This window comes from Oculina patagonica, chromosome 8 (genome assembly GCF_052425735.1).
Source record: "Oculina patagonica isolate OP01 chromosome 8, crgOcupat, whole genome shotgun sequence".
NCBI classification, from domain to species: domain Eukaryota; kingdom Metazoa; phylum Cnidaria; class Anthozoa; order Scleractinia; family Oculinidae; genus Oculina; species Oculina patagonica.
This window is the reverse complement of record NC_135765.1, coordinates 33,023,674-33,048,615: the sequence shown is the minus strand read 5'-3', so window position 1 is coordinate 33,048,615 and position 24,942 is coordinate 33,023,674. Positions and strand designations below refer to the sequence as shown.

Genomic DNA, 24,942 nt, shown 5'->3' with positions numbered 1-24,942 from the left:
GCGGGGAAGCAACCATTACTGTAACCCACAGCTGAAAGAGACGTTAAAATAGCACTGCGAGATGAATGTTTTTACAACTTTATTAGCATATTTCAAAATGTTTGTCTTTAATCTTTTATGCAATTCATCCATATGTAACAAATAATATTTTTCATAAAAAGTCAGAATACAGTGCCTTGCTATTCAGTGTCGGGTTGTTCCAAAGCCAATTATTAAAAGATGAAAGTGGTTTTAGTCCCACTTTTTATTGCATTTGTTTTGTGGAGTTTGAGATTAGCCGACGCCAAGACAGGAGGACAAGAATATAATCAGAAAACCTAACTGAAAAGTTAAAACTAATTTAATAAAAATTCACCCTTATCCTGGATAAGCTTAATCGTGCTTTAAACAACCTGGCCCAGTGCAGTAAGCAGAGCATGCAGGCAAATCTGAAGCCCCCCACCCCACACCCCACCCCCTTTCGCCCTAACCCCTAAAAAATCATAATTGCTTTCGATTCTTATTGTCCAATCAGACACTGACAGAGTTGTGAAGCACTTATCAGCAAGTCCACCTAGCAGCTGTCGAGAAGCGTGGACTCAGTTTCGGAATAAAAAAGTGTTTTACCCTAGTTGTAAGAGGGACATAGTTAGGCAGTAAAACAAGTATAAGATAAGATAAGATAAGAAACTTTATTTAAGTGTCAAAACCTTATAGCCTGGAAGTATACAGGAACGCGTTAAAGCAAATACAGTAAGCATAATTTAAGGGGACTGTATTAGTGATTAAATTTATAGATTAAATTTTTTGACTAGAAAAAAAAAAACCGTCGTACGTTTAACAGGCGTACTTTATACTGAAAAGCCCTCGCTTTTTCTTTGTCTGATATTCATATGAGATGAAAAGAGAAGACAAAGAAAGCTTTTGCGACTGGGCATTTAGCACTGAGGAAAATTTCTCTAAATATCTGACAGTATAAAATTATGTACATAAAAAATTAAATCGAATTATATACATAAATTACAAAATATAAAGAAAGTGTGGCCAGGCTAGAGACAACGTTGAACGGAAATTAACGGAAATCAAACGTTATATTCTTTAGAAGTTTCTATTTTGTCCTTCCCTCCCTTCTTCTTGAAGTCTGCCGGCGTCTTTACTTGAAAACAGGTTTCTCCTGTTTGCGATTTGGACACAAGAACAATACTTCCCTTTCGTTGCAATTCGTTGGCGTTCTGATCCGGGACTTCTCCTTTCTTAGGCTTACTGTATCTTGCCTTGGCAGAGGGGAGGGGAGGGGTAGAATCTTTTATGGCTGACTCTGTACTAGCTGTATAGAAAGGACTATCCAATCGGTTAGTCAGCGATAATTTCTTCCTAGGCGTGGCCTCGTCGCTGGCTTCTGTGGAGATTGCAGGGTTGTCATAAGCTTCTTGAACTTCGTTGTCAGCTGAGCGTGTCCTGGCCCTAGTCTCGATCTGAGGGATGTCTTTTCTTGCCCGTGGGGGTAGGGAGTACTTTTTGGCTATGGCTGTGTGTGCCTTTGCGAGATCGTTTCCGAGTAGAACACCTTTGTCGATGTTGGATGACGAAGGGGAATATCGCTGTCTTGGCGATGTCGGTTCCTGCTCAGCAGTTTCTTCAGAGGAAACAAATTACCAAAAGAAAATAACGTTATATAAAAATACCTAAACTAGCCATGCAGGACGATGTCAAGCTTTCTTGGGCACATGTAGCCTGCGTAGCTGGCGGTTTTGTTGGGGTTAACGCGCGCGTGAGCCCCCTCGCGGCTTCGCCGCTCGTTGTCGCAGTGTCGCGTTTTTTTCGCCGCAACAAAATCGCTAGCTAGGCAGGCTAGGGCACATGAGCCCTTTGGTTGTGGGAAGTGCATAGTACTTTACAGAGACTATCGAATGTTCTACAGCCTGGTTTTATATCTTTACCTTCAGATTTCGTGTCACTTGAAGTAGACACAATTCCACTGTCTGCTACCTCAATATGAATACTCCCACTATCGTCCCTAAAATGGCTAAAGCAAAAAAAAAAAAAAAATTAAAAGTCAACTCTGTTCCAATTTTTAAGGGGTTGGAGGGGTCATCGCAGGTAGCCTGCAGCGATTTGTCAGGTTACCCAGTAACGTTTCGCTGGAACTTATTTGCACTCCTGGATGGAGAGAGGCATTGTGTCACTGTGTCTTGCCCAAACGCAGCGCAATGGCCTGTTCCAGGCGTTCGGTTAGTTCGCCAGGGTCTGGAATCTGGGCCTTTAATGTGGAACCCGACACATCAATTATTAGGTCACAACTTCTCCCTCCCTAAATATTAATACATTAGCACTCAGTCTGATGATCGCTTAGTGCGTGAAACTCGAGTTACAATTACTTTCTGTCTTCAACAGAAAGTTATAACTAATTAGTTTCTACAAAAAATCCTGTTTATCAATTACACTTGGTAGTCAAGAAAATTTGTGAGAACTGAACTAGCGGTTAAGCACGCTATGATAAATATTGCTTCGCCGAGACAGGATTCTAACCGTCGGCGAAAAGAGCCTCATACCTGTCTCCTTTGACCTTCAAAGTAGGAGTAGATCCCTGTATGGTATCTGGCCGCTTAGTTGCCATTGATATTCTCCGAATGTTTTCCATTGGGACACCTCGTTTTCTCAAGCGAGCCTCGAGCTGAGTTATTTCCTCTTCTTTCTGAAATGAGATAACAGCCTGACTACAGGAGCTCTTTACTAGTAGCGATTTAGCTTGGTTACTTTCAGAACGATTTTCTGGCAACTTTCTATATTGACTTCCAAATCAAGGTAGCTAGGCAGGCAGGCAGACAGACAGGCAGGTAGGGAGGCAGTTAGGTAGGTGAGGTAGGTAGATAGATACTGAAGTAGGTAGGTAGTCAGGTAAGTAAGGTAGGGAGGTAGAAAGGCAGGCAGGCAGGTAGTTAGGTAGGTAGATAGTTAGGTAGGTGGGTGGGTAGGTGGGTGGGTGATCGGGTGGTTAGGTAGGTAGGTAGGTGGGTGGGTTGGTGGGTGGGCGTGTGGTTAGGTTGGAAGGTAGGTAGGTAAGTAGGAAGGTAGGAGGGTGGGCGTGTGGTTAGGTAGGTAGGTAAGTGGGTTGGTGGGTGGGCGTGTGATTAGGTTGGAAGGTAGGTAGGTAAGTAGTAAGGTAGGTGGGTGGGTGGGTGGTTGGTTAGGTAGGTAGGTAGGAGGGTGGGTTGGTGGGTGGGCGTGTGGTTAGGTTGGAAGGTAGGTAGGTAAGTAGTAAGGTAGGTGGGTGGGCGGGTGATTAGGTAGGTAGGTAGTTAGGTGGGTGGGTTGGTGGGTGGGCGTGTGGTTAGGTTGGAAAGTAGGTAGGTAAGTAGGAAGGCAGGAGGGTGGGCAAGTGGTTAGGTAGGTAGGTAAATAGGAAGGTTTGTTGAAAATTTATTTGACAAGATAGCCACAATAACTTTTTCCTGAATAAAAATCTCATAATTCAAGAGAATCGAAATTGGTTTGCATTTAATTACGCATTACCTCAGCCAGAAGTCCTTTAAGATTAGAGTTCTCGGCTGCCAAGGCAATAAATTTGGGACCTTTAATGTCCTTGTCCTGTGAAGTTGAGGACTCTCCGCTGCTCTGGCTCGCCGAGGTACTTGTCGCTCCACTTGTGTTCAACACGTTTGGATTACGCTTCACTGCTATAAACTACAAGGCATGGGGGAAAGGGATAATGGATGCTGTTAGAACTCTGGGTAGTTCAGTGATATTTAATTTAAAGCTGATATGTTATAAACTGAAGGTCGGCCACGTGAGACTTGGAAAAGGACTGTAGGAAGGGAGCTAAAAGAAAACGGTTTAAAGAACATGCCCGGTGGGCAGCAGCAGCAGCAGCAGCATCGGCTGCGGAAGACAGAACAGCCTGAAGGCAGAGAGCTACAGCCCAATTCTCCACCAGGGAGAAGCCACGAGCCAAGCGGCCCACACTGCCGGAGCTTATCGCGGTTTCCGTAGCATTAAGCGGCTAGGAATATTTCTACTTCCCCTGAATGGGATGCTAGTCCATTGCAGGGTTCCCCTCCAGCATTATGTCGCCGGTACCCATTTATACACCTGGGTGGAGCGAGGCACTATGAGAGTAAAGTGTCTTGCCCAAGAACACAACACAAGTGACCCCGGCCAGGGCTCGAACTCGGACCGCTCGATCCGGAGTCCGGCGCACTAACCATTAGGCCACCGCGCCTCCCTCCTCCACCAGGAGTATGGTTAAATGATGATGACGATGATGTTATACTACAAGTGCTGCACCCCTGGAAAAGGGAGTGGCAATAGTGAAGATATATAAGCATTAATTATTCGCTCGCAGTTTCAGTTTCTACCCAGTTTCTCGACCCATGACAAAATGTCTTCATATTTTCACTGTCGTGGATATTTTGGAAATTTTTAAAGCTTGACGCCATCATGAAGATCGATGATGCGTGTCAAGCTATCAGAGACCTTTAATTATGTGAGAACTATTTGTACTTTCAACTTTGATGGTGTAATCATGTCGTTGCTGGAGTTTTCTAGAAAAAATTATATTACTTGCAAATTATTTCTCACCTTTGGGACAAAAACCAAACATAGTGTCACAGTGGTACAGAAGATAATAAAGAAGGCTGTAAGAGCGAATGTTACATTCTGCGCATTTTCTATCATCATTGCCGCAGGAACACCAACAACGCTCAGGATGACAACATTGTACACAGACATCCCAACGTAGCGAGAGTCGTTCAGTGCAGGAATTTTTACGTGTCGTGTTTCCCACGCGAGGAAGACGCCGAACAGCAAGAGAAGGCCTTTGGTTGCAAATAAAACACCAAACCAGATGGACTTATGTTGGCAGTCGCAGTATTCCCATTGGGGCAACGTGTCAAACTCGATTCCGTGCTATAAAATATAAGCAGGGTAAAAAGTTACAACAGAAGGCGTGTAGGTCCAGTTGGGAGATAAAATTAAAGGAAAAATCTTGTTGAATGGTGTTAAGGGCTCTGAAAGCAAGAGTTTTATCTGATTCTTCCATTTTTGGATAGGAGAGTCGTACTGAGAAAGGTTATGACTGTCAATCAATCAATCAAGCAATCAGTTAATCAGTCAGTCAGTAAGTCATCAGTCGGTCGGTCAGTCGGTCAGTCATGTCAGTTAGTCACTCTGTCTGTCTGTCTGTCTGTCTGTCTGTCTGTCTGTCTGTCTGTCTGTCACTCAGTTGCCCAGGTAGTCATGCAGACAACAACAACAAAACTATGTTTTTATCCTATAAATAAAAAAACACCCATCGGACTGACACGCAAATAACAGTTCATCTGTTCTGCCTGTAGTTTCTTTCCGTCCGTCCGTCCATCTGTCCGTTTGCCTGTCTGTCTGTCTGTCTGTCTGTCTTTCTGTCTGACTGTTTGTCTGTATGTATGTCAAGTTTGCCTTCTTGAGTCCATTGTCGAATTGAGTTTTGTTTAATTTAGTCAATTTACCTCAATCGTCCCGTTTTGAAGTTTTCTTGTTTGGGAGTCGACTCCCGTCCATACACTGAGCGTAAAGATGTCGACCAACAGAAGCGCGCCAACAAAGAGAAAAAGCCTGCCATCTTCAATAACCTGAAACAATCACAACAAAGAAAAAAAAGGTCAGTAAATTTAATACAAACTACGATTAGAGAAGGAACGAGTAGGGTTAGGATGGCCCCTAATCCAGATCTCATCACAATAAATACACATGCACACGTAACCTTTTTCCGGAGTTTAGCATTGGTGAAGATGACGTAAACTCTCCATATTTTGGCAAACATGGCGCCAAATGCCGTCGTAAATCCAAGTGAAGTGAGCCATATTCTCGCCTAAAAAAGGAAACGAGATTGGAACACATAAGCATGAATGCACTCGAACTTCTTCAGTACCAATATAAGCTTTCCGTTAACACATAAGATACTATTGAAAATTGATTCCAACTAGTACTTCCAAATTGTTTAACTGGTTCTGGACTCTTAAGCAGATGCTGGGAAGCTGTTTAAGTGATATAAGTTCTCGGAGATAAACTGAAGAGGTCAAACATTTCGAATCACTGAAATGCGCAAACCCAAGAAAAGCATTCCAAGAGTTTCACGTCAGCTGGCTACCATGGTAATGATGCAGGCAGCGCTGATGTCAGCCGCGGGCTCAACCTTATATTAACCGCAAAACGGTGATTAGTTTTCCTGGATGAACTTTATAGCTAAATCTTCAAATAAGAACTCTGCAATAAGTCGAAGACAAATACTTTGATCGTTGACAGGGTTTTAACGTCAAATAATTACTGACGCAAACTGAGAGACAGAAAATACTGAATCTCACTTGTATTTACCTGGCAATTAGCAGAGTATTGACCGGGCGATACCAGGTTACCATCCAATCCAAAGAGAAATACAGCTAAATACATGGTAATACATCCTATGACAATGGTGTCATTGAGGCGCGGGCTTGACATTTTAATGTATCTGTCAAGGGAATTGAAAATGTACGTCTTTGTTATAGTCAAAACCCTTATTATTTGTTTTGGTAGCTTACGTTTCGGCCAGTGCAAGTTCATTCTTTAGTACTAAATCAAATTGGTGGGCACGTCGTTCAGTCGGTAAGATCGACATTCTGTGGTCATGTCAGTCAGTCAGTCAGTCAAACAGTCAGTCACATTCATTATATTTATAATGGTATACCAGAGGAACATGATTATGACAAGCAATAAAAGAAATTGTAGTACTTATGAATTATCCACCTACATTACAACTGTAAAGTTAATCAGACACTATCAATCAATCAATCAATCAATCAATCAATCAATCAATCAATCAATCAATCAATCAATCAATCAATCAATCAATCAATCAATCGTTCATCTGTTCCACAACAAGCTTTCCATAATTCACTAACATAGTTTACCTGTAATGCCGAAGCTTGATGTTAAAAATCAAAAAACAAACTGCCAGGATAATACAGAGAACATTGATTGCACACACAACTCCATACAGAGCCGAAGATACGGTCATTGACTGTACGACTAGCTTTGCGCGATCGGACGGTGGACCACTGCCTTAAAAAACAACAAATTGGAAAATATTATTGAGTGACACAAACATACAGTCTGCCATCATTATTATCTTCTCAGATCTTATACAGTACTTACCCGCTTATAAGAATCTGCAATTTAAGAACCTGTTAGCCTAAAAATATCAATTTAGACCTCATTTACATAAGAACCTATTTAGCCTAAAATTTGAAACAGGTTCTTATAGAAAGGTTCTTATAGAAATCAGGGGCGGATCCAGGGGGGGTGGATTGGGTGGCTAGCCACCCCCCTTGATCCACCAGAAAAATGAAAATAAACATATTAAAATAGAAAATAAGAACAATGTCCATCCACCTTTCATAGTCAGGCGGCCGTTCAAAGTTAAGGACGGTCATTTTTCCAAAATAGGAGATTTTCTACAGCCTGTTTTAACTTCTGGCTTAACGTTACAAAACGTGTGTATAATTTTAAAAATTTAGATTCCTTTTAGCTTTCAAGAGTTGTTTTAGCCTTGCAGGAATGATTTTCTTCTCCGTTTACATTTTTTAGCGAGTTTTCTTACCATTTTTTCGCATCGAAGCGATTTCACAACCAAGCAAAGTCGCCAAAGTTGTCTCCGGGCCACTTTGCCAAGGGCTAAAAATTTTCACCCACGTGGGTAAGCAAAACAACGCATATCTGTTCTTTCTTGTAAGTTCGTGGCCTGTCAACTTTAAATTTCAATCACTGTTCATTTCATACGAACTAGACTTTTTCTCCGAAATATAACTCAAGGTAAGTTGAGGAAAGAATATTTTGCCAAATTATCAAGGAAAAACAGTGGTTTAATAACTTAATTGACAGCTGTATAAAGCTGCTCAGAAGCGCGGAGATCACGTCTAAGAGGCTTCAACTTTTCGAAATTTTCTGAGGGGGCATGCCCCCAGACCCCCCTAGGGGAATGGAGCCTACGGCTCCATGAAATATGGGCCTCATACCCAGAATAACTTGCACTCCCACTTTCAAAAAACTACCTGAAACCTCGTCCCCCCATAAAAAAAGAACTGGGGGCTTGAACAAAATAGTAAACAAAAATATTGGTAAACAGCCACCCCCCTTTGAAAAATCCTGGATCCGCCCCTGGAAATTAACCTAAATATTCATATATGTATATATTTCACTAAAGATATATATCATTAAATCAACTTTTAGCCTGATACTGAGAATTAAAATATCTACTAAAATGGGTCATGGCCACATACTGTACTGTCTAAAGGCCAGGCCTGTTTTGGCATTAAATTAATATACATGCCACCTTTCTACCATTCACAGGTGTATAATATATTTCTCATTAAATAAAAACCTATTTAAGAACCTGCTAGCCTAAAATTCCACTAAACACCATTTACATAAGAACCCGTTTAGGCTAAATTTGAAAAATGGGTTCTTATAAGCGGGTCAGTACTGTGTCATTTTTCATTGTTTATCGAAGTTTTCACTAGTTTCTGAGGACTGTCAAGCTAGCCTGACAAAGATTTTTGAAAGATGCTGATGGTTGTCCGAATACAATCAAGATGATTCACGGAAATTCTCGAACATGCCTGACAGATACCCAGCATGGTATAATACGAAAAGCCTATCGAGTGAGATACTGATTCTACAAAATTTTGAGTCTAGCAAAACACTTTAGTTCTAGCTTATGAAAATGAGTTACTGATTCAGTTTATTCCTTTCTTTGCGCTGGTGTTGGTGTTGATTTTCCTGTTGAAACGGAACCAGGATGTCTGAAGGCGTCTGAAGCCAGATGGCTTATCACTGCCACTGCCATTGCCATTGCATTGCAAGCGCGTAATTATGGTTTCTGCACCGTGAGGCAAGAGTATCACTCTCATAATCTTACCTTGCCAAACAAAGTTCGATTCCTTCACATTGAATATGCTATCATTTTGATTTAGATATAGTGATACCGTGATTTCCTCTCCATCTAAAGTGAAGAATTCAAAACGAAAATCATGAAGGAGGGGTGAATTGGTTTTCATTAACTTCTGACTAATTCTCCTGCTACAGTTGCCATAAAGATCATATCCCTTACTGCCTCAGATTGTTTTTAAAGTGGCTCTGCAGCTATGAAACCATAAAAATATCTCGCAGTTCAACTGTATATAAGAGTAAAGCCTCGTTATACGATTTGACCATCTAACCGAAGTCTGTTTGATTACAAGCATCTAACCACCATAAACAGGTAGGAATTAGAGTATATCTTCTTCAATTTCTTACCTTGTAGCTGTTCAATCTTCATGTAGCCCATTCGATCACCGTCAGAAGTGAACTGCACTGGACCCTAACAAAAGAGAAATCCCCAAAAATCAAGCTCCGATCCTATGCGCATAGGTTAGACCTCAAAAGATCCTTTTGTTCTTTCAGTTTTGATAAAAAAGCGTTTAGGTAAGGTCATAATATTAGTGCATGGCTGATGCATGAGCTCGATCTAAACCTCTGAAGGTTTCACTGTGTTGTTGTATCTCTCCCACGATGCCATCTTGCACCCGTTTTGCAGCTGTTAAATTAGCTAAGAACCAAATTAACTCAATTGGATAATATAAATGAGAGCCTCAAACAGAATGAATAAATGACAAACTTTATTTAATCACAGAGAAAACATCAGTAAAAAAATGATAAACTTTTCTATTATACTGTTTTACGTGTTTACCCGGGGGAGGGCTCCCTTCAGGGACGGGGATGCTCGTCGGAAATTTTGAGACCCCTAGAGACCAATCTGGGTGTGGCTCGCTTTTTGCCCCTGTCCATTCTGGACTTTTTTGTTTTTCTTCGCGTGCACCCTAACGTACCCCGACGGCTAATTTGCCATTTTCCCCAGACACCCAAAGCGAGACCCAAACTCCGAATTTTTCCCCTTGCGAGACGACGGCATCCCCGTCACTTTCATTGGGGTCCCCCCCCCCCCCCCCGGGCGTGTTTACCCTGAGCGTGCCCGTTGGAGAGAACAAAATGTTCTACAGGGGAAGTTTCTTCTACTTTGTCCTAGCATCTTTACCGCAGTCAGAAGGTGATTCTATTTATTTTCGTGTACTTAAGAGTTCTAAACGTCAAATTAGCAGAGCAAAAAAAAAAGTTATTGGCAAAATCACGGCCAAATAGCAAACAAGGATGAATTTCAAGCATTCTAAATGACACTTTCATACAAATTGGGGTAAACTTGAAAAAAGTCGGGCCGACGTTTTTCAAGTTTACCCGAACGCAATCCGTTTTAATCTTCTCTAATTTTTACCCATCCATGCTGCCCCTTTTTGACCTTTTTGTGTTTCTTTTGAGTTCTTCTACAGTTTTAAGTCGTTATTGTGATATTTCAGTTAATTCCATGACCAGTTGGTCAGTACCAAAATTGCATAAAATTGCGTGACATAGCCCCTTCAAAACTTACAGTTTTGCCAACTCAAGCACGGAACACAAAACCTCCCCATCCAACATCGTACTGTACTGATTTTTGACAAACTACTCACTGTAACACCAGTAAAGTTGGTTTCCTCCAAAGACCTCTTAAAATACTCCATAACGACTTTATTGGTATAAGTGAAGTTATCTATTGAAAGAAGTGATTTATTTTCCTTGAGGTATTCTTCTGTTCTGTTTAGAGCAAGTGCGATTGCCCAGACTGCATCATATGCGAATCCACCATCAGTCTCATTTAAAGGCCGCCCGGTGACTCTCTGGTATCGAAAGCTGAGCTGTTCTCGAGACTGAAAGCAAACATGATACGAATGTAAACCTGAGAGTGTGACTGAACTAAGCTCCATTAAGTTATAGATTAGGGCCCAGTTGTTCGAAGGGCGGATAACGCTATCCACCGGATAAATCGCTATACAATGGATAAATGTTAACAAAACCTACTACGCTATCCACTGGATAGCGATTTATCCAGTGGATAGCGTTATCCGCTCTTTGAAAAACTGGGCCCAGATGCGACAAAAGTGTAAGGCACGCGCCGTTTGCGCAATGTTCAGAAGCTGCTTATGATCTCCAATCTTCATACCAATGATGGATTCTTGCTGGCATAATTTAAATCAAGGGAAATTAGTTCTATCTAACATTATGGCAATTTAACGATTTCGGAGGCATTATCAAAGGAGTGAACAGAAAAGAGAAAGAAAACAAAGTCCATGTGGGGGTACACTCTCAGTAAAATTAATGGCCTCTCGAAATAAGAAATGTTTACACAGATATCATTCCCTATCTCATATTCTATTCTAACCGCAATTATAAATCGGGATTTTTTTATTACATGCATACAGGACAATATTGATTTTAAATACGAAGGTGATCTACAATATTTTCGGCAATGTATTCGGAAAGCTTCGGCAAAACATCGTAAATGTTTAGCGATATTCGCAGACATCCACAACCTTCGCGAAACTGAAATCCTCCGGGAATTGTTCGGAAAAAGTCGAGGCCCTTCAGCAACCTTCGGGAAGTTCCGGAAATTGATCTAAAACGTTGATATGACTTATTGTTACCTGTCCGGACACAGTAACAGTGTTATCAGGACTAATCTTTAGGTTGTCACAGGCGATGTATCCTTTAACAGCTTTATTCATCTCATCCTCAGTGCATGCCACTGATTCGTTCTCTAACTTTATCTTCCACCAGTTCCTACTGAACCAGCCTGGTATAAGCCAGGCATAGCGAGCGCCATACATATCAGTGTGATACGCCTGAAGGAAAAAGGACAGAAAAAGGATAAAACTTCAACAACCACAAGAACAGAAGAAGAGGGTGGGGATGGCCTTCGCAGGGACGAAGCAAATAATCAGATTTTTTTTTCTCTCAAAACGCTGACTGAACTGTGATCTAATCGTTAACTTGCTTTTGTCTTTCCTCATTGCACTATTGCCATGCCAAGATATTCTAGCTGCCGATACATGAATTGTATTTACATTGGCTACGCGGCGCTTGCTAGTCACCAGTTTTATTGCATCTAGTGTAAGCAAAACTATGAATAAGGCTAGGGAAGTGGTCATTACAAGTGTACTTAGGGAGGACCCACGTTGTAAGGGGTAGGGGGGTTATGCAAGATACCACCTGTCTGATTAGCCAAATGGACAAAATCAACTGGCTTCAAAAATTGAATTAAGATTGCATTGCTGGAGAAATGGCAAAGGAGTTTTGAATCTTTTTCTTAATCTCTACTCCTGATAGAGTGGGTGCTATACAAACAAGACACCATCTTTTTAGGTGGGGGTGGGGGTATATGAAGAGATCACCTGTCTCCTCAGAGTGGTGGGTCCTGTCTAAGTACAATAGTTTTGACCATTTCCCTAAGTTTCTGTTAGCCCCTGCCTTGAATCGCCGTATTCACAGCTAGCTGCTAACATGCCAACTGCGAGCAAGAAGTACTTCTGGATGCTGCATGGATGTTTCAATCTTCTACTTTACCTGGCAAAACACCTTTCTTGCGCTTCTTTCATCAAAATTGCCGATAATGATCCTGGCTTCCTTCTCCTGCGTCGATGAATTAAAAAAAGAAACAGAAAAAAAGGTTAGTATTACCCTACTCTTAAACATATTCTCGCTATTAATTTATGGCGCTCTATAAAAAAATACAATAATAAAATTCAGGTTATTATCAGTACTGTTGTCGAAAAACAACAACTCTCGAGGGAAAAATGAACCTTCGTACACGTACCCGAAAACTTACGTGAGCCTGTTCGCAGGCTGCCTTCTCAGACGGAAAGGCATGAGACAACATGCAGTTGCGCGCGAAGGAATGCTCAACGACAGTGTCTAAAATGAAGAAATTAAAGTTTCAGCTACACGTTGAGTGATGACTGACCTTTAAGCTTTTGACTTGAACCGTAGGATCATCGGCAAAGGTCTCCGCTGTGAGAATCTGGATATTCGCCTTAGCAAGTTTCTTTTGTAAGTCGGTGGTGGTCTGCAAAAGAGAAGATAGGAGCCTGAATAAGAATAACAACTTGGTTCTTCGCCTTTCAGTGGCGAATCCAGGCGATTTTCTAGTCGGCGAATACATTCTCGGTCTGGATCCCTTTTGTTTTACTATGAGTGTCCACATTTACTCGCATGAATCTGCTACCGCGTTGCGGTCATGCACGCCACACTGTACTCTAAGCGCTGAAAAGGTGGACTGAGGAAGATGAGGTCAGAGGAGAAGAAGAAGAAGAAGAAGAAGAAGAAGAAGAAGAAGAAGAAGAAGAAGAAGAAGAAGAAGAAGAAGAAGAAGAAGAAGAAGAAGAAGAAGAAGAAGAAGAAGAAGAAGAAGAAAAGAAAAAAAAAACAACAACAACAACAACAACAAGACGAAGAAAAAGAACAAGAATAAGAACAACAAGAACAAGAATAAGAAAAAGAAGAAGGAAGGGGGCGGGGAGAAGGAGGAGGAGGAGGAAGAGGAGAAGGTCTGCATCTTACCTCGGAATTGACTATATCACTTTGTCCTATCAGTCCCACTTGCATCCAGTTAAATTTCCTTAGAAGAGCAACACGAGCTTTATTACACGCCGCGTCCGATGGTATCGTTCTAAAGAACAAGGGATAATTGCTCTTCTTTGATAAAGTTGGGGACGTCGACCCGTACGATACCTGCGTAAAGAAGATACAACTTTATTTCTATTTTTTAACAAATGCAATTGCAACTCCCGAAGGATACTCATTCTCATTTGTTCTTCACTTTCCTCTTTCACAAGAGCTCATCCAGCGTTACATCATTAAAACTTTGTCCAGCAATGTGCATCAATAGCACTCGGCAAGTGAAAGGGACATGATAATGCACGCACGCTCTGTAGACGTGCCTTTTCAAGATTGCGTTTTAATTAGACTGATCTACTGTTCCGTTTGAGTTTGCTTTGAATAACGTCAAATACGTTCATAATAAAAAAACTGCGAAGCAAGCTCAAGGACCTCAAGAGTATATATTAGAAAGCTTCAATTCCCATATTTCCTACGTTCAGTGACTGCCAGGCACGCTTGCTCTTGTTGTAGATAGACATATGAACCAAAATATATTTAAAAAGCTGCTCTAAACAATGATGATTTTAGCACTATCGTGATTTCTAGAAGCTTGCAGACTTCTGCTTAACATATCCGGCCACACTTGTAGAGCGTCAGCGATGACAGAAAATTTGTTTAAATAAGCAACTTATATGCTAGTGCGGATAGGCCCCATAGGAAAACTGAATCATAAGTGGTTGTTTTTAAACCAGTTCTCCACAGGCCGGGTTACATAGTATTGGGACCGAAAAAGAAACTGAAACTATAGGTGCGTTTACACGATAGAGAAAATTGGGTATGGACCCGTCAAAAAATTGGTCCGGACCTGACGATTTTTGTAGAGAAACAGTCAAATCAAAACGGGGCTATAGGCGCCTATGGCCCCGTTCTGAATTGACTGTTTCTCTACAAAAATCGTCAGGTCCGGACCAATTTTTTGACGGGTCCATACCCAATTTTCTCTATCGTGTAAACGCGCCTTATAAAGCTAAAATTTTCACGTCACGTTTAGATGCATGAAAATTGTTTTCTACCGTGTAGTAAAAGCTGAAACATTTATTTGCTCTCGTCCGGTATGAAATAATATGTCAAAATGACGTCTTATGGTTGTAAACTATCAGTCACTATGGCGCCTTTATGTAAACATATGCCGAGTTGAGCACGAACTGTAAATAAGGTATTCAGTAAAATCGGAGTAAAATGCGTAAAAAGTCATATATGGAGTTTCTTATACTCATGTTCACTGCTAGAAATAGCTGAGTGGTTATTAAAATAACTAAACATCATCGCACTCAGTGCTGTTCCTGAATTTTGTGAGGACATTGTAACTAAACAGAAAGGCCATTTCAGTTTCAATGCATTAATGGATGGATTCGAAGATTGTTTTATGGGCGTATCGTATCCTAGATACGCACGAAATCACGGGGCAATAAAAACGTGCTTGATATCTCCGGTACTAAAAAAGTTCCGTGATGTATGACGCATTAAATTTGATGACCACTTCTTTAGCCATAGTGTATAATCTATCAACGGCTTCTAAGAAGTGAAGAGTGTACTTGAGACTAATATAAGTAGAAAAAAAAAAACAGTCGCCTATACATGCAGTTTGTGCTTTTCTCTACACTTCTCAGTAAAAACGGTTAAAATTAGCATTCACTTGTCCCCCAACTTCAATTACAGTACAAACAAATCGGCTTTATACATTTTGAACACTTTGTCGCGCCGAGAAGAAGTTCAAATTCTTAGAAAAGACCGTGCGACTGGACGCTATTTCGTGCTTCCTCCAAGAAAAAAAAACATCAATAGAGGAATATTGAAATATTAAAAAAAGAACGTCGACTACTGTTCTCTTCAGATGAAAATAATTTTACAAGATGTAACACTATATGGTGGCAGGGCCTAATTGAATATTTTTTCAGTTTGGAATTGAATAAGTCATTATTTTCGGGTTGAATAACTGGCGTCTGGCAGGACATAACCTAAGCGTGCATTTTAACTTTCGATTCAATGTAGGGTTTCAGTATAGGTGGGTGTAATATTATGAAACGTTATCAATTATAAAGTTTGCCACATAATGTGAAAAACTGCTCCAGCTGAGGTCTAAAACAATGAATGAATATAAGGGAATGACACTAGATGGGTCAATTTATAATTTATATATCCCAAAATAGAAGTTAACAATTTCGTGTACATGCTGTTATTTCGTGTTAATTCTTTTGAGATCGTTAAATGCTTTTAGTACTGAAGGTAAATCGTTTAAAACCGTATAAGAAATTCAACCCATTTTACAGAAAGGGGTTTAAAACCATTCACTGGTGTGAACAAGGTCCGTGTTGTCAACAAAGAGATCGTTTATTTGTAATCTTTTCTCGGCTGGGACAAAATATTTACTGAAACGGGGTTGTGCATCATCAGTTTTAAAATTCAAACGGCTCGTAGGCTAAAACAAGTTGAGCTTCGAACACAAGAAAGAATTGATGTTTTGTAGAGTGTTTGGTTCTACAGTTGAATTTCTATTTCTCGAACCTTCAGGGGCCGGGAACGAAAATTGGTTCGAAATCAGGAGGTTCGAGAGATTAGGGGTAAAATGACAAAGGAAACGAAAATTGGTTTGAGAAGTTGGGAGTTTCTAGAAACCAAAGGCTCAAGAAATCGCCGGGATTCTACTGCATGTTTTGCAGAGTGTATCTATTCATATCTATCAAGAGATTACTTCCCCAGACTTTCGTTATGTCAAAAACTAAATTATAGACCAACTGTCATATATTGCCTTCCTTGCTGGTAGATTCAAAATTTTTTCCTCTTGTTCGAAAGACCATTAGACCCGTTTCGGTACAACATGTCATTTTTAATTAAAAGCCATAATTCAGGCTCTCAGCTGCTACAGAATATAAAACATAGTCCCCTTAAAGAACTCAGGTTGTTTTGTTACATCCGGAAAGTTTTAAGGTAAAGCACAACGTGAGGTTTTTTCAAATGCAGCTCATTAGTTTTTTATGCCCATCAGGAGAATTTGCAAAGGGAGCTTATAAAGTAAAATTAAAAGTTTCGTTCAGAAGATATAGCTAGCGTCCTATGCAGTAAAATTGAGTCAGTAACTGAATTTTTTTTCTTTTTTTATAATAATTGTTACCTTTTTTTTTTAAACCATTAACTACTTTTACCATACTTTGTTATCAACTTGCAATTGAACGAAAATACAGCTGTTTAATAGCGAGTAAAAAGCTTTAAACCCAAACAGGATTTGATCAATTCTGAATATTTGAGACACAAGGAAATTAGATTGTCCTTTCTATCTACACTTAACGCAGAGATAGAAAATTGCAATCAAATTAATTGAATTCTGAGAGGTCAAGGAAAGCCTGTAGTATAAACAACGTTTAGTTCCGGCGGCCTTACGTTAGCAGCCTTATTTCCAATTAAATGCAGCTAAGTGCGTCTTGTGGAAGACGAATTAAACAAAACATAAAAGTGTACTTCCTCGTAAAGAATGTTGGCCCACCCTTCCACCCATTGGAAGAGAATTAAAAGTGGTTAAAGAAGCGCTCAAGAATAATGCTTTGCATATACGTAAAGTCGACATGCAGCTTGACAACTAAACAATTTTGTATTAAGATACAGTTGAGCGGTTCACATCAAGCAGATTATTAATAAATAGCCTTCGGGGCTTTATTAAATCGACATAACTTATGGACTTAAAGAACATTTACTGAATACGCAAGATGTACACTACCCCTGCAATACATAAATAATTTTATCAATTTCCAAAAGTTAGCTATGAAACTGACGTTGCTAGTTCAAGACCATTTGTTGACTAACGGCAGACAAAAATCAATATTGATCGATATCTAATGGCATAAAATAACAGACAGGTTCGAGACTGGTCAACCGCAAGTCGAAAGAAGTTTTGACTTATCATTTCAGGAATGCGGTAATCTCTTATTACATCAAAATTAAACTTCCTTTAACTTGTCCTGTCCGGCGTGCTTAAATCCCGTGACTTGTCAGGCACTAAGTCACGACATCAAAGTCGTCCGAACCAAAATCACGAGATGTTAATATTTGGATGCTGTGCATCGCAGCAATAGACAAAATATTTCCACTCTTGCGTTCAGTTTATTTTCCATTAAATTCCGATCATGTCATACCTATGTTTGAACTGTCATTTCTAGCTCTAATCCTGTCGATGCTGTAGGTCCCGTCTGGGCTCTTGTGCGATTCGACTGAAACATTACTCTTCCGTGTGAGATCTCGCGCAGACTTGATCTGACATTGTTGCTTCGTAGCACATAAATCATTGGGTCAAACACTGGCGTAAGTAGCGCGGCCGTGTCTGAGAGAGGGTACATCAAATGAAAGAAATAATTCTCATCGATCGGGCCAGTTTGATACACGGCCGCGATGGCAAGCGTTGGGACAAAGCACAACACAACAGCGCCGGCTAAGTAAGCTACTGTCCTTGAAGATTTCGTCTCTTGAATGTCCTCGGCATTTCGAGGAGCTGTTAATTCGTGACCTATCGATGCGCGGACTCTCCGCGTCAAAAAGTAAACTTTACAATAAACGAAAAAAGTTAGTAAAATACAAGGAATTAGCAGCACCGCCGCTATAGCGCTATACAGACCCGGGCTTGCGCCTGGAGAAAATCGTGCGAGCGTTATAAATGTAATCCATACAACCCACACAAGAGAAATTGTAACAGCAATTCGGCGCTTTGTGACATAGGCTTGGTATTTGAAGGGGTAGAATATGGCCAGATATCTCTCCAGCGTGATAAGGATGAGTGTTATTACGGACAGACCTGTGAAAATAAAGTTAGTAAAGGTGTACATAACCAGTGCGACGCAGGAGAAGTCATATTGAGGTGATGTCAACTTGGTTCCTTGATATACGACGAAAGAAGGGAGCGTTATTAGCCCTGTTAAAAGGTCAGAAGTAGCGAGGAATAATATAGAGGTATTGTAAACGTTGCGAAGATCAGGTTTTCTCAAAACGCCCAGAAAAACCATTAAGTTTGCCACGATTGCACATGGACACGCTAATCCGATGAATACACAGGTAAATACGGTCACAATACTAGTTTTGATGTCCGGTTTATAAGGAACAGTATTCACCGACAGTGGCAGATCCTGGCAACTTGTTAGACTCGCGTTCGCCATTGGCGATAATGTGATTTTCTGCTTTCCCTTGTCTTTCAGCTGCTTTAACAGAACATTGTCGATTGTCGTTACGCCATTGATATTCGTATTGCAAACAATCTTCGATGAGTTTCCTGACTCATGTGACAGCGTTGCTTGGCGCTCAAAGAAATTGACAGAACAACAGATTGCTTTCGACAGTTCATAAATGCCAACTTCGAAAGCTATTTGCTTGACTGGCCTTTTTATACAGCACGGACGGAGGTAATTAATTTCCGCGAGTTTAATATGTGATGGTTTATACTCATCGCAGCACATGTAAGCCGAGAGGGTAAATGTGAGATTAAATGTCGCTGACGGATTTGGTAACACAATTAATCTCGAGAATTTTACTTGGGCAAATAAAACTCATAGATAAAATATGATTTCTTTTTTTTCGTGTACTTTGTGCGACGTTTAGCTCTTTCTGTATAAACACGAATTTCCCTATTTTTGCATATTTTTTTTTATCTCACATGAAAGTAATATTCACTCCTCTTTAAAATTATGCTATTAAGATTAGAAACCAACAATGGTTTTTGTATAATTTGCTGAACATAACGCAATTTTCTTAAGCTGGACGCCGATTAATTTAAAATGAAATTGTCACCTGGTTTTGCAATCAACCGGGCTCAAAACAAATTATTTTCTTTGCCGAAAATTCAGCTTAAAAATAATATTGATATTTCTTATTATCGACCATGAGCAGAACAGACTAGGAGATTATTCAGTGGCATTTAAATTACGTGTGTTTTCATAAAAGACTCAAAAAGATAAAATCGTAAAAAGTTAATTACAAAAATTTGCGTCTCGGTGGAGACAAATATTTTTCGTTTATCGCCTTTTCACAGAAAGAAAGAGTATTACAATTAGGTTGTGGCTTTGATCGGCTTGTTAGTGGCGAATGAATATTATAAAAAGCTGTTTTCCTGCTTGGGGCTTCGTTCATTTGTTTGTTATTATTCGCAGAACGAAGCATTGCTATAAATGTGGTATTTTCCAGGTTTCCACCGAAAAACATCTTCAAATTGTGTTAGCACTACTCCATGTAAGCGTATGCAAATTACCCTACAATTGCTGCCATGGATTAACTATGGAAACTCGAGACTAAACTAACACCCGGAGGCAAAGTAAAGCGTGCATTACAAAGGTCGATCACCCGTGGTTCGCACCTAAAAACATATTAATGTCGAAAAAAACTGACAAAAACAAATCTAGCTTGGAATAAAACTTTTTATATGCAAATTGTGCATCCTGCTTTCGTTCAGTACAGGTGAAAAGTTTCGAAAGTTTAATGTAAGATTTGTACGTGCTCCGAATGATAAGTGAAAAGGGGCCGAGTAAAATTAATGCGATGAGGTGACTTGTTTATCGGTAACATACAGAGGAGAAAACTTATAGTGTGATAAAGATATCGGATGATCTTTGACAATCTTTGGGAAACCGCAGTTGGAAACCTATGCCTTGGGTTTAAATTTCTTTCAATCATTTTCGGAAAAAACGTCGAGTCAGTTTTGGACATCTTCGGCTCTTCACTTCGTAGGTTCTGATCTAGGGTAGTTCTGCGGCCGAATTGCTCTGAACGAGCAAAACTAACGAAACAAAATCTGCCTTCTTTAAACCAATTAGAGTTTAAAGCAAAGTTTCCCCTCTGTGTCTCATTCTGATCGGTTAAGGCGCGGAGGATTGTTTGCCAATTTTTGGACTGCAAGGCTTAAAAGTATAAGGCGCGTTGGCCAAGTTGATAAGTGCGCTGCGCTCCGGATCGAGCGGTCCATCCGGGATCGAGCCCATGCCGCGGGGGTAACCACGTTGTGTTCTTGGGCAGAAGGGTCTGAAGGGGTAAAATGGGAACTGGGATTTGGGCAAATTTTCACTGGGAAAACGAGATTTGGGTCACTGGGACTGGGAATCACAAACAAAGAACCAATAGAACTGGGACTTGCATTGGATTTGGAAAATCGGGAAAGCAATAGGCTGGAAAATGGGATTTGGGCAAAATTTGGGCTGGCAAATGGGATGTTATAATCCCACCCATCCTTTAAGGATCCTCTGGGAAAGACACTTTACTTTCATAGTGCCTCTCTTCATTCAGGGGTATAAATAAGTACCGCCGAATTTAATGCTTGGGGGGGGGGGGGGGGGGGGAGGGATAATCCTAAGGCTTAGAAGGCATGGTACTGAACTATCAATAGCCATCATGGTACCTGTTTTGCGGCAGGAACACTTTTACTTGAGTATCGAAGGTAATTCGCGCTTGCTTGCTTTGGTTTTGCACAACTTCGCTTAGCCTATTAGCGATTGGCTAAAAAAACTCACGCGACTTTGTCAGCTTAACTAAGAAGAAAATAAAAATAAATCATGATTCGCTTACACACGTTTCCCCGCGCTATGTATTCGCATCAGGTTTGATTGGTTTACTAGATTATCTCCGCCTCTTTGTGATTGGCCAAAGTGACTTTGGTTTTTGTTTCACGACATTCAATCGAAAATCGCTTTATAACTTTGTTGCAAAAACTCTCGGCAGTACCGACACATGTAATATTTTTCCTTCCAAGACACTTCGACGTCCTTCATGTGTAACATTTATTTGGTCTCTTCTTTTGTTACTACACTGTACTCACCATAAGAAGATTCCAGGTCTTTGCCTCCTCAGCAATCCTCTCTGACACCAAAGAACAGCCCGCCCCAAGTAAAACTATCTTTGTTGGTTCTTTGTGTAACATTTCAAAGAGAACACGCGATGCATGATCTACTCTACACTAAAAAAATAATAAATAAAAAAGATTATCAGGTCTCTAGTTTCCGTTGGTTTCATCTTATGAAGCCACAGTGGCTGGGAGCATTGCCTCTCTTACGGAGTGGGATCACATCCAGAAACACACCTAGAACAGCCAGTGTTATGCTAAATTAGTTGCCTATCTAAGCGGGGCAACCTGTGTTACAAGCGTTCCCGCATTTTGGGCACGAGAAAATCATTAATATTGAGTTAGGGCAAAAAAAAAATATATCGCTGGAATTATTTGCTCATAGGGGCCTTTTCGTGTCCAGTCGCTGCGGGGCGTGGGGGGCGTCTCGGTGGGGGGCGTGCGGTGGGGGGCGTGCGGTGGGGGCCCACTGCCCGGGGGGGGCTTGCGCTCGTATTGCGCGAATTTGATTTACTAGACAATCAAAAATTACCACGCTGCACCAACAGGGCCGGAACTTTTCTTTAAAATCGTGTGGTAATTTGCTAGCAAGCGTTCCCTCCATCCCCGTCCCCTCCCCATCATCCTGGGTTTTTTTTGCCCTCGTCCTCAATTATCGCGCAACCAAAATTTGGAAAGCTCTTTCATTCGAGTGGGAACCCTTATTACGCAAGTTAAATTTTAAGTCAAGAGTTGTCCTTATGTACCAACAACATATTTCAGAACTAGGCGATTAAAATTTAAACTAAAAATGTTTGACAGCCAGTTAAAAGAATTAACTGTAATTTCGAGCAAGGGTCTAAAATGGCCTATGATGTTTTCTTCTCCTTAATAATCTCCTTGATAAATAACTCATATAGGCCCAGGCAATAGCCCTTATGCACGTTTAAGTCAGACTCACTAGCTTCACCACGAAGCCTCGCTTTTCGAAGTGCAGACTTGATAATTTTACCATGAACAAATTTCTAACGTAGCAATAGCATGAATAAGAACTGTCCACAGGTGAAAACTGCTCGAAGGTGGCAAACTCGCGTAAAGGAGGCTTGGTGGTGAATTTTGAACATATGACGTTATCACGCATGCATAAGACCTATTATATAGGGAAGAGTGTTTTTAATATACTAAGAAAACTCCCCACCTCGTACTATAAGAAGTGTATGGGGACCATTGAGGAGGATTTCGATGCATTAGGAGCGAGGGTTAATGCATGTAATTTATTATAATTGTGTTTGAAGTCTAGCCTCGTTAGGGTTTAATTAAGTACGCTCGATTTCTTTTTAATATTTTGTGTTAATTGAATAACAATATTTTGTAGACTTTGTAACACAAACTACATCCTATGTTTGCTTTAAGTCTTGCCGTATATTTAAAGCATCATTCGAATCTTTAAAACTCTCTGATATCATGAAATTTCTTAAGGGATTACCTAAAAGTACAGTGAAAGTACACATAAACTTGACTATAAGGAAAGTGATGTTTTCACAAGTCTTGACTTAAGCACCTAACTTAAGTTATCATTTCTTTCCTACCTGCGTGTCATTAACATGAAGTTCCAGTTGATATCCTGACAAAATATCTTTCTTTTCCACGTCTTTTACAGCCATAGAAACTGCTTGCTGTATCAGGTCGCCTTTCATTGAAGACTGCCTGTCATTATTTAGTCCAGTGAATGGGTAAAGTCCTCCAATATGTAGCGTCTGTATTGCCTGAGTAACTTGAAATCGTAAAATGTTTGCAACTACGAGATATAGGAATGTTACGAAAATGCTCCTCATGATCATATACTTTGTTGAATCAAATCTTGTGTGAAGATGACGATTCTAATCGAGGGTTATAATGTTCCTCGCAGACGCTTGGGGCTTCAAGCAATCAACTCATTCACATTTCCAGTTGTTAATCAAAACTAACGTTAACTTTGTTTCGTTTCGACTGTTTACAGTTATTAGCGTGCAGAATATAATTAGCCGATCTTCGGTCGTTAAGCTTTTTTAACATGCTAATGGGATAAAACTTGTTTACTTGTGTCAAAATAATGCGTCATATACAATATAAAAATCGACGATACATTGATCAGACAGTGTAAATAACCCACTGGTTTATTTTAATAGCCTCCAGGCTCATTTTCAATTCGGACTGATCCACTGACATTGTGTTCTCTCTCTTGTTTGGGGAAATGGGCTGTTTGGGCAGCGAAAATGCGGTGTTATTGCAGCGAAAATGCGAGGCGCCTGAGGAGGAGGCTGGTTCTTCAGTGTGTTCTCTGTTTCACAGGCTCCCCAAGCTCAAAAATCGACTCTGCATACGTGGTATATGGGATCGTTGGGGGCCGGCCCCAAAAAAAAAATAATATTATAAAAAAAAAAAAAAAAAAAAAAAAAAAAAAAAAAAAAAAAAATTAAAAAAAAAAAAAAAAAATTTTTTTTAAAAATTATTAAAAAAAAAAAAAAATAAACACAAAATCTAAAACAAATTTACAAAACCGCCCACGGCCCCCCGGCAAAAAAAGAAAAAACCGCGCGATATTGCAGGATAATTGTTAAGTATGTGTATATATAGAGAACTGTATGGGAAAGTCTCCGATCGTAAGAAAATTTTTATAAATAACTATCTAATTTGAAATAAAGATTTCCTACCTCAAATGTGCCAATGTGTCTTCTTGTGCCGATTTTGAAGCCATTCATTCTGACGCCATCGTAGGGAAGCTATTCAAAATCGTTGGAGAGAAAACGGTTTCAAATAACTTCAATACTCGTGCATTTTTCACTTAAAATAGTCCTTTCATTTTACACTCGCAATCATAAGTTGAAGTAGAGATAAATTCAATTTATTTAATGTCAAATACACAGGGAGTGGTCTCCCAATCTCCCGAGCCAGAGGCTCATCATAAAAGTGTTTAAAAGTTTAAAAACTAAGAATAAGTAAAACACATATTTAAAGAATCTAAACACTACATATTAAAAATACAATATTAAAAAGATCTAAGAGATACAAAAAGACTGTATGATTAACATTAAAGCCTGAATTGGGGCTGCATTGGCAGCCACTACAATTTAACTTATTAAAATATTTTGTAAGAATTGTTTAACAACTGATGGTAAATGGTTCCAAATGTGAGAATGACTGTGAAATGATATATGAACAAACTGTGAAAAAAAATCTACTATTATAAGACCTTTGCTCCACGTTTAGCCCACAACTTCTAAGATTGTAAGGTGTAAATCGGTGTTTAGCGATATAACATGGGCCATTTTCCTTAAAACATTGAGATTGTTCTATACGTCTAGATACTAGTGTTTTCATTCCCAGGATTCTAAAGATTGTCTCATAATTAGAAGTTTTCCTCAGTGTTCATTATGGTTCGTAGTCCATAAAAATAAGTGCCTTCCAACTTCTTATTGAGAGTTTTACCTACACCAATAAGTAAGAATTGCAATTACTCCAAATGCAGAGTGGTAATACAAAGTACGGGGTTTAAAATTTCCCCCCCGGCCGGCCTTCGCCGGCTAACCGGGGGGGGAGAGGGACAAGAAAAAAAAGTCTTGCCAAAAAAA

The 24,942-nt window shown here is 40.1% G+C and overlaps 2 protein-coding genes across 2 annotated transcripts; both read right to left on the bottom strand.

The window, feature by feature from the left end:
• Positions 1–53: 53 nt before the first annotated feature.
• Positions 54–23,326, bottom strand: LOC144663507 (gamma-aminobutyric acid type B receptor subunit 2-like). The gene is made up of 18 exons (XM_078524476.1): positions 22,921–23,326; positions 21,329–21,466; positions 13,450–13,620; positions 12,854–12,955; positions 12,457–12,522; positions 11,538–11,735; positions 10,527–10,763; positions 9,283–9,346; positions 8,906–8,989; positions 6,900–7,050; positions 6,328–6,460; positions 5,717–5,824; positions 5,463–5,585; positions 4,558–4,884; positions 3,493–3,663; positions 2,532–2,674; positions 1,920–2,005; positions 54–1,615 (listed from the first exon to the last, which is right to left on the bottom strand). Exons 1-18 carry the CDS (start codon positions 23,170–23,172, stop codon positions 1,062–1,064), a joined length of 3,108 nt encoding a protein of 1,035 aa, XP_078380602.1. The 5' UTR covers positions 23,173–23,326; the 3' UTR covers positions 54–1,061.
• Positions 16,177–18,959, bottom strand: LOC144663509 (histamine H2 receptor-like). Its single transcript, XM_078524478.1, has one exon. It carries the CDS (start codon positions 18,684–18,686, stop codon positions 17,676–17,678), a length of 1,011 nt encoding a protein of 336 aa, XP_078380604.1. The 5' UTR covers positions 18,687–18,959; the 3' UTR covers positions 16,177–17,675.
• Positions 23,327–24,942: the final 1,616 nt, after the last annotated feature.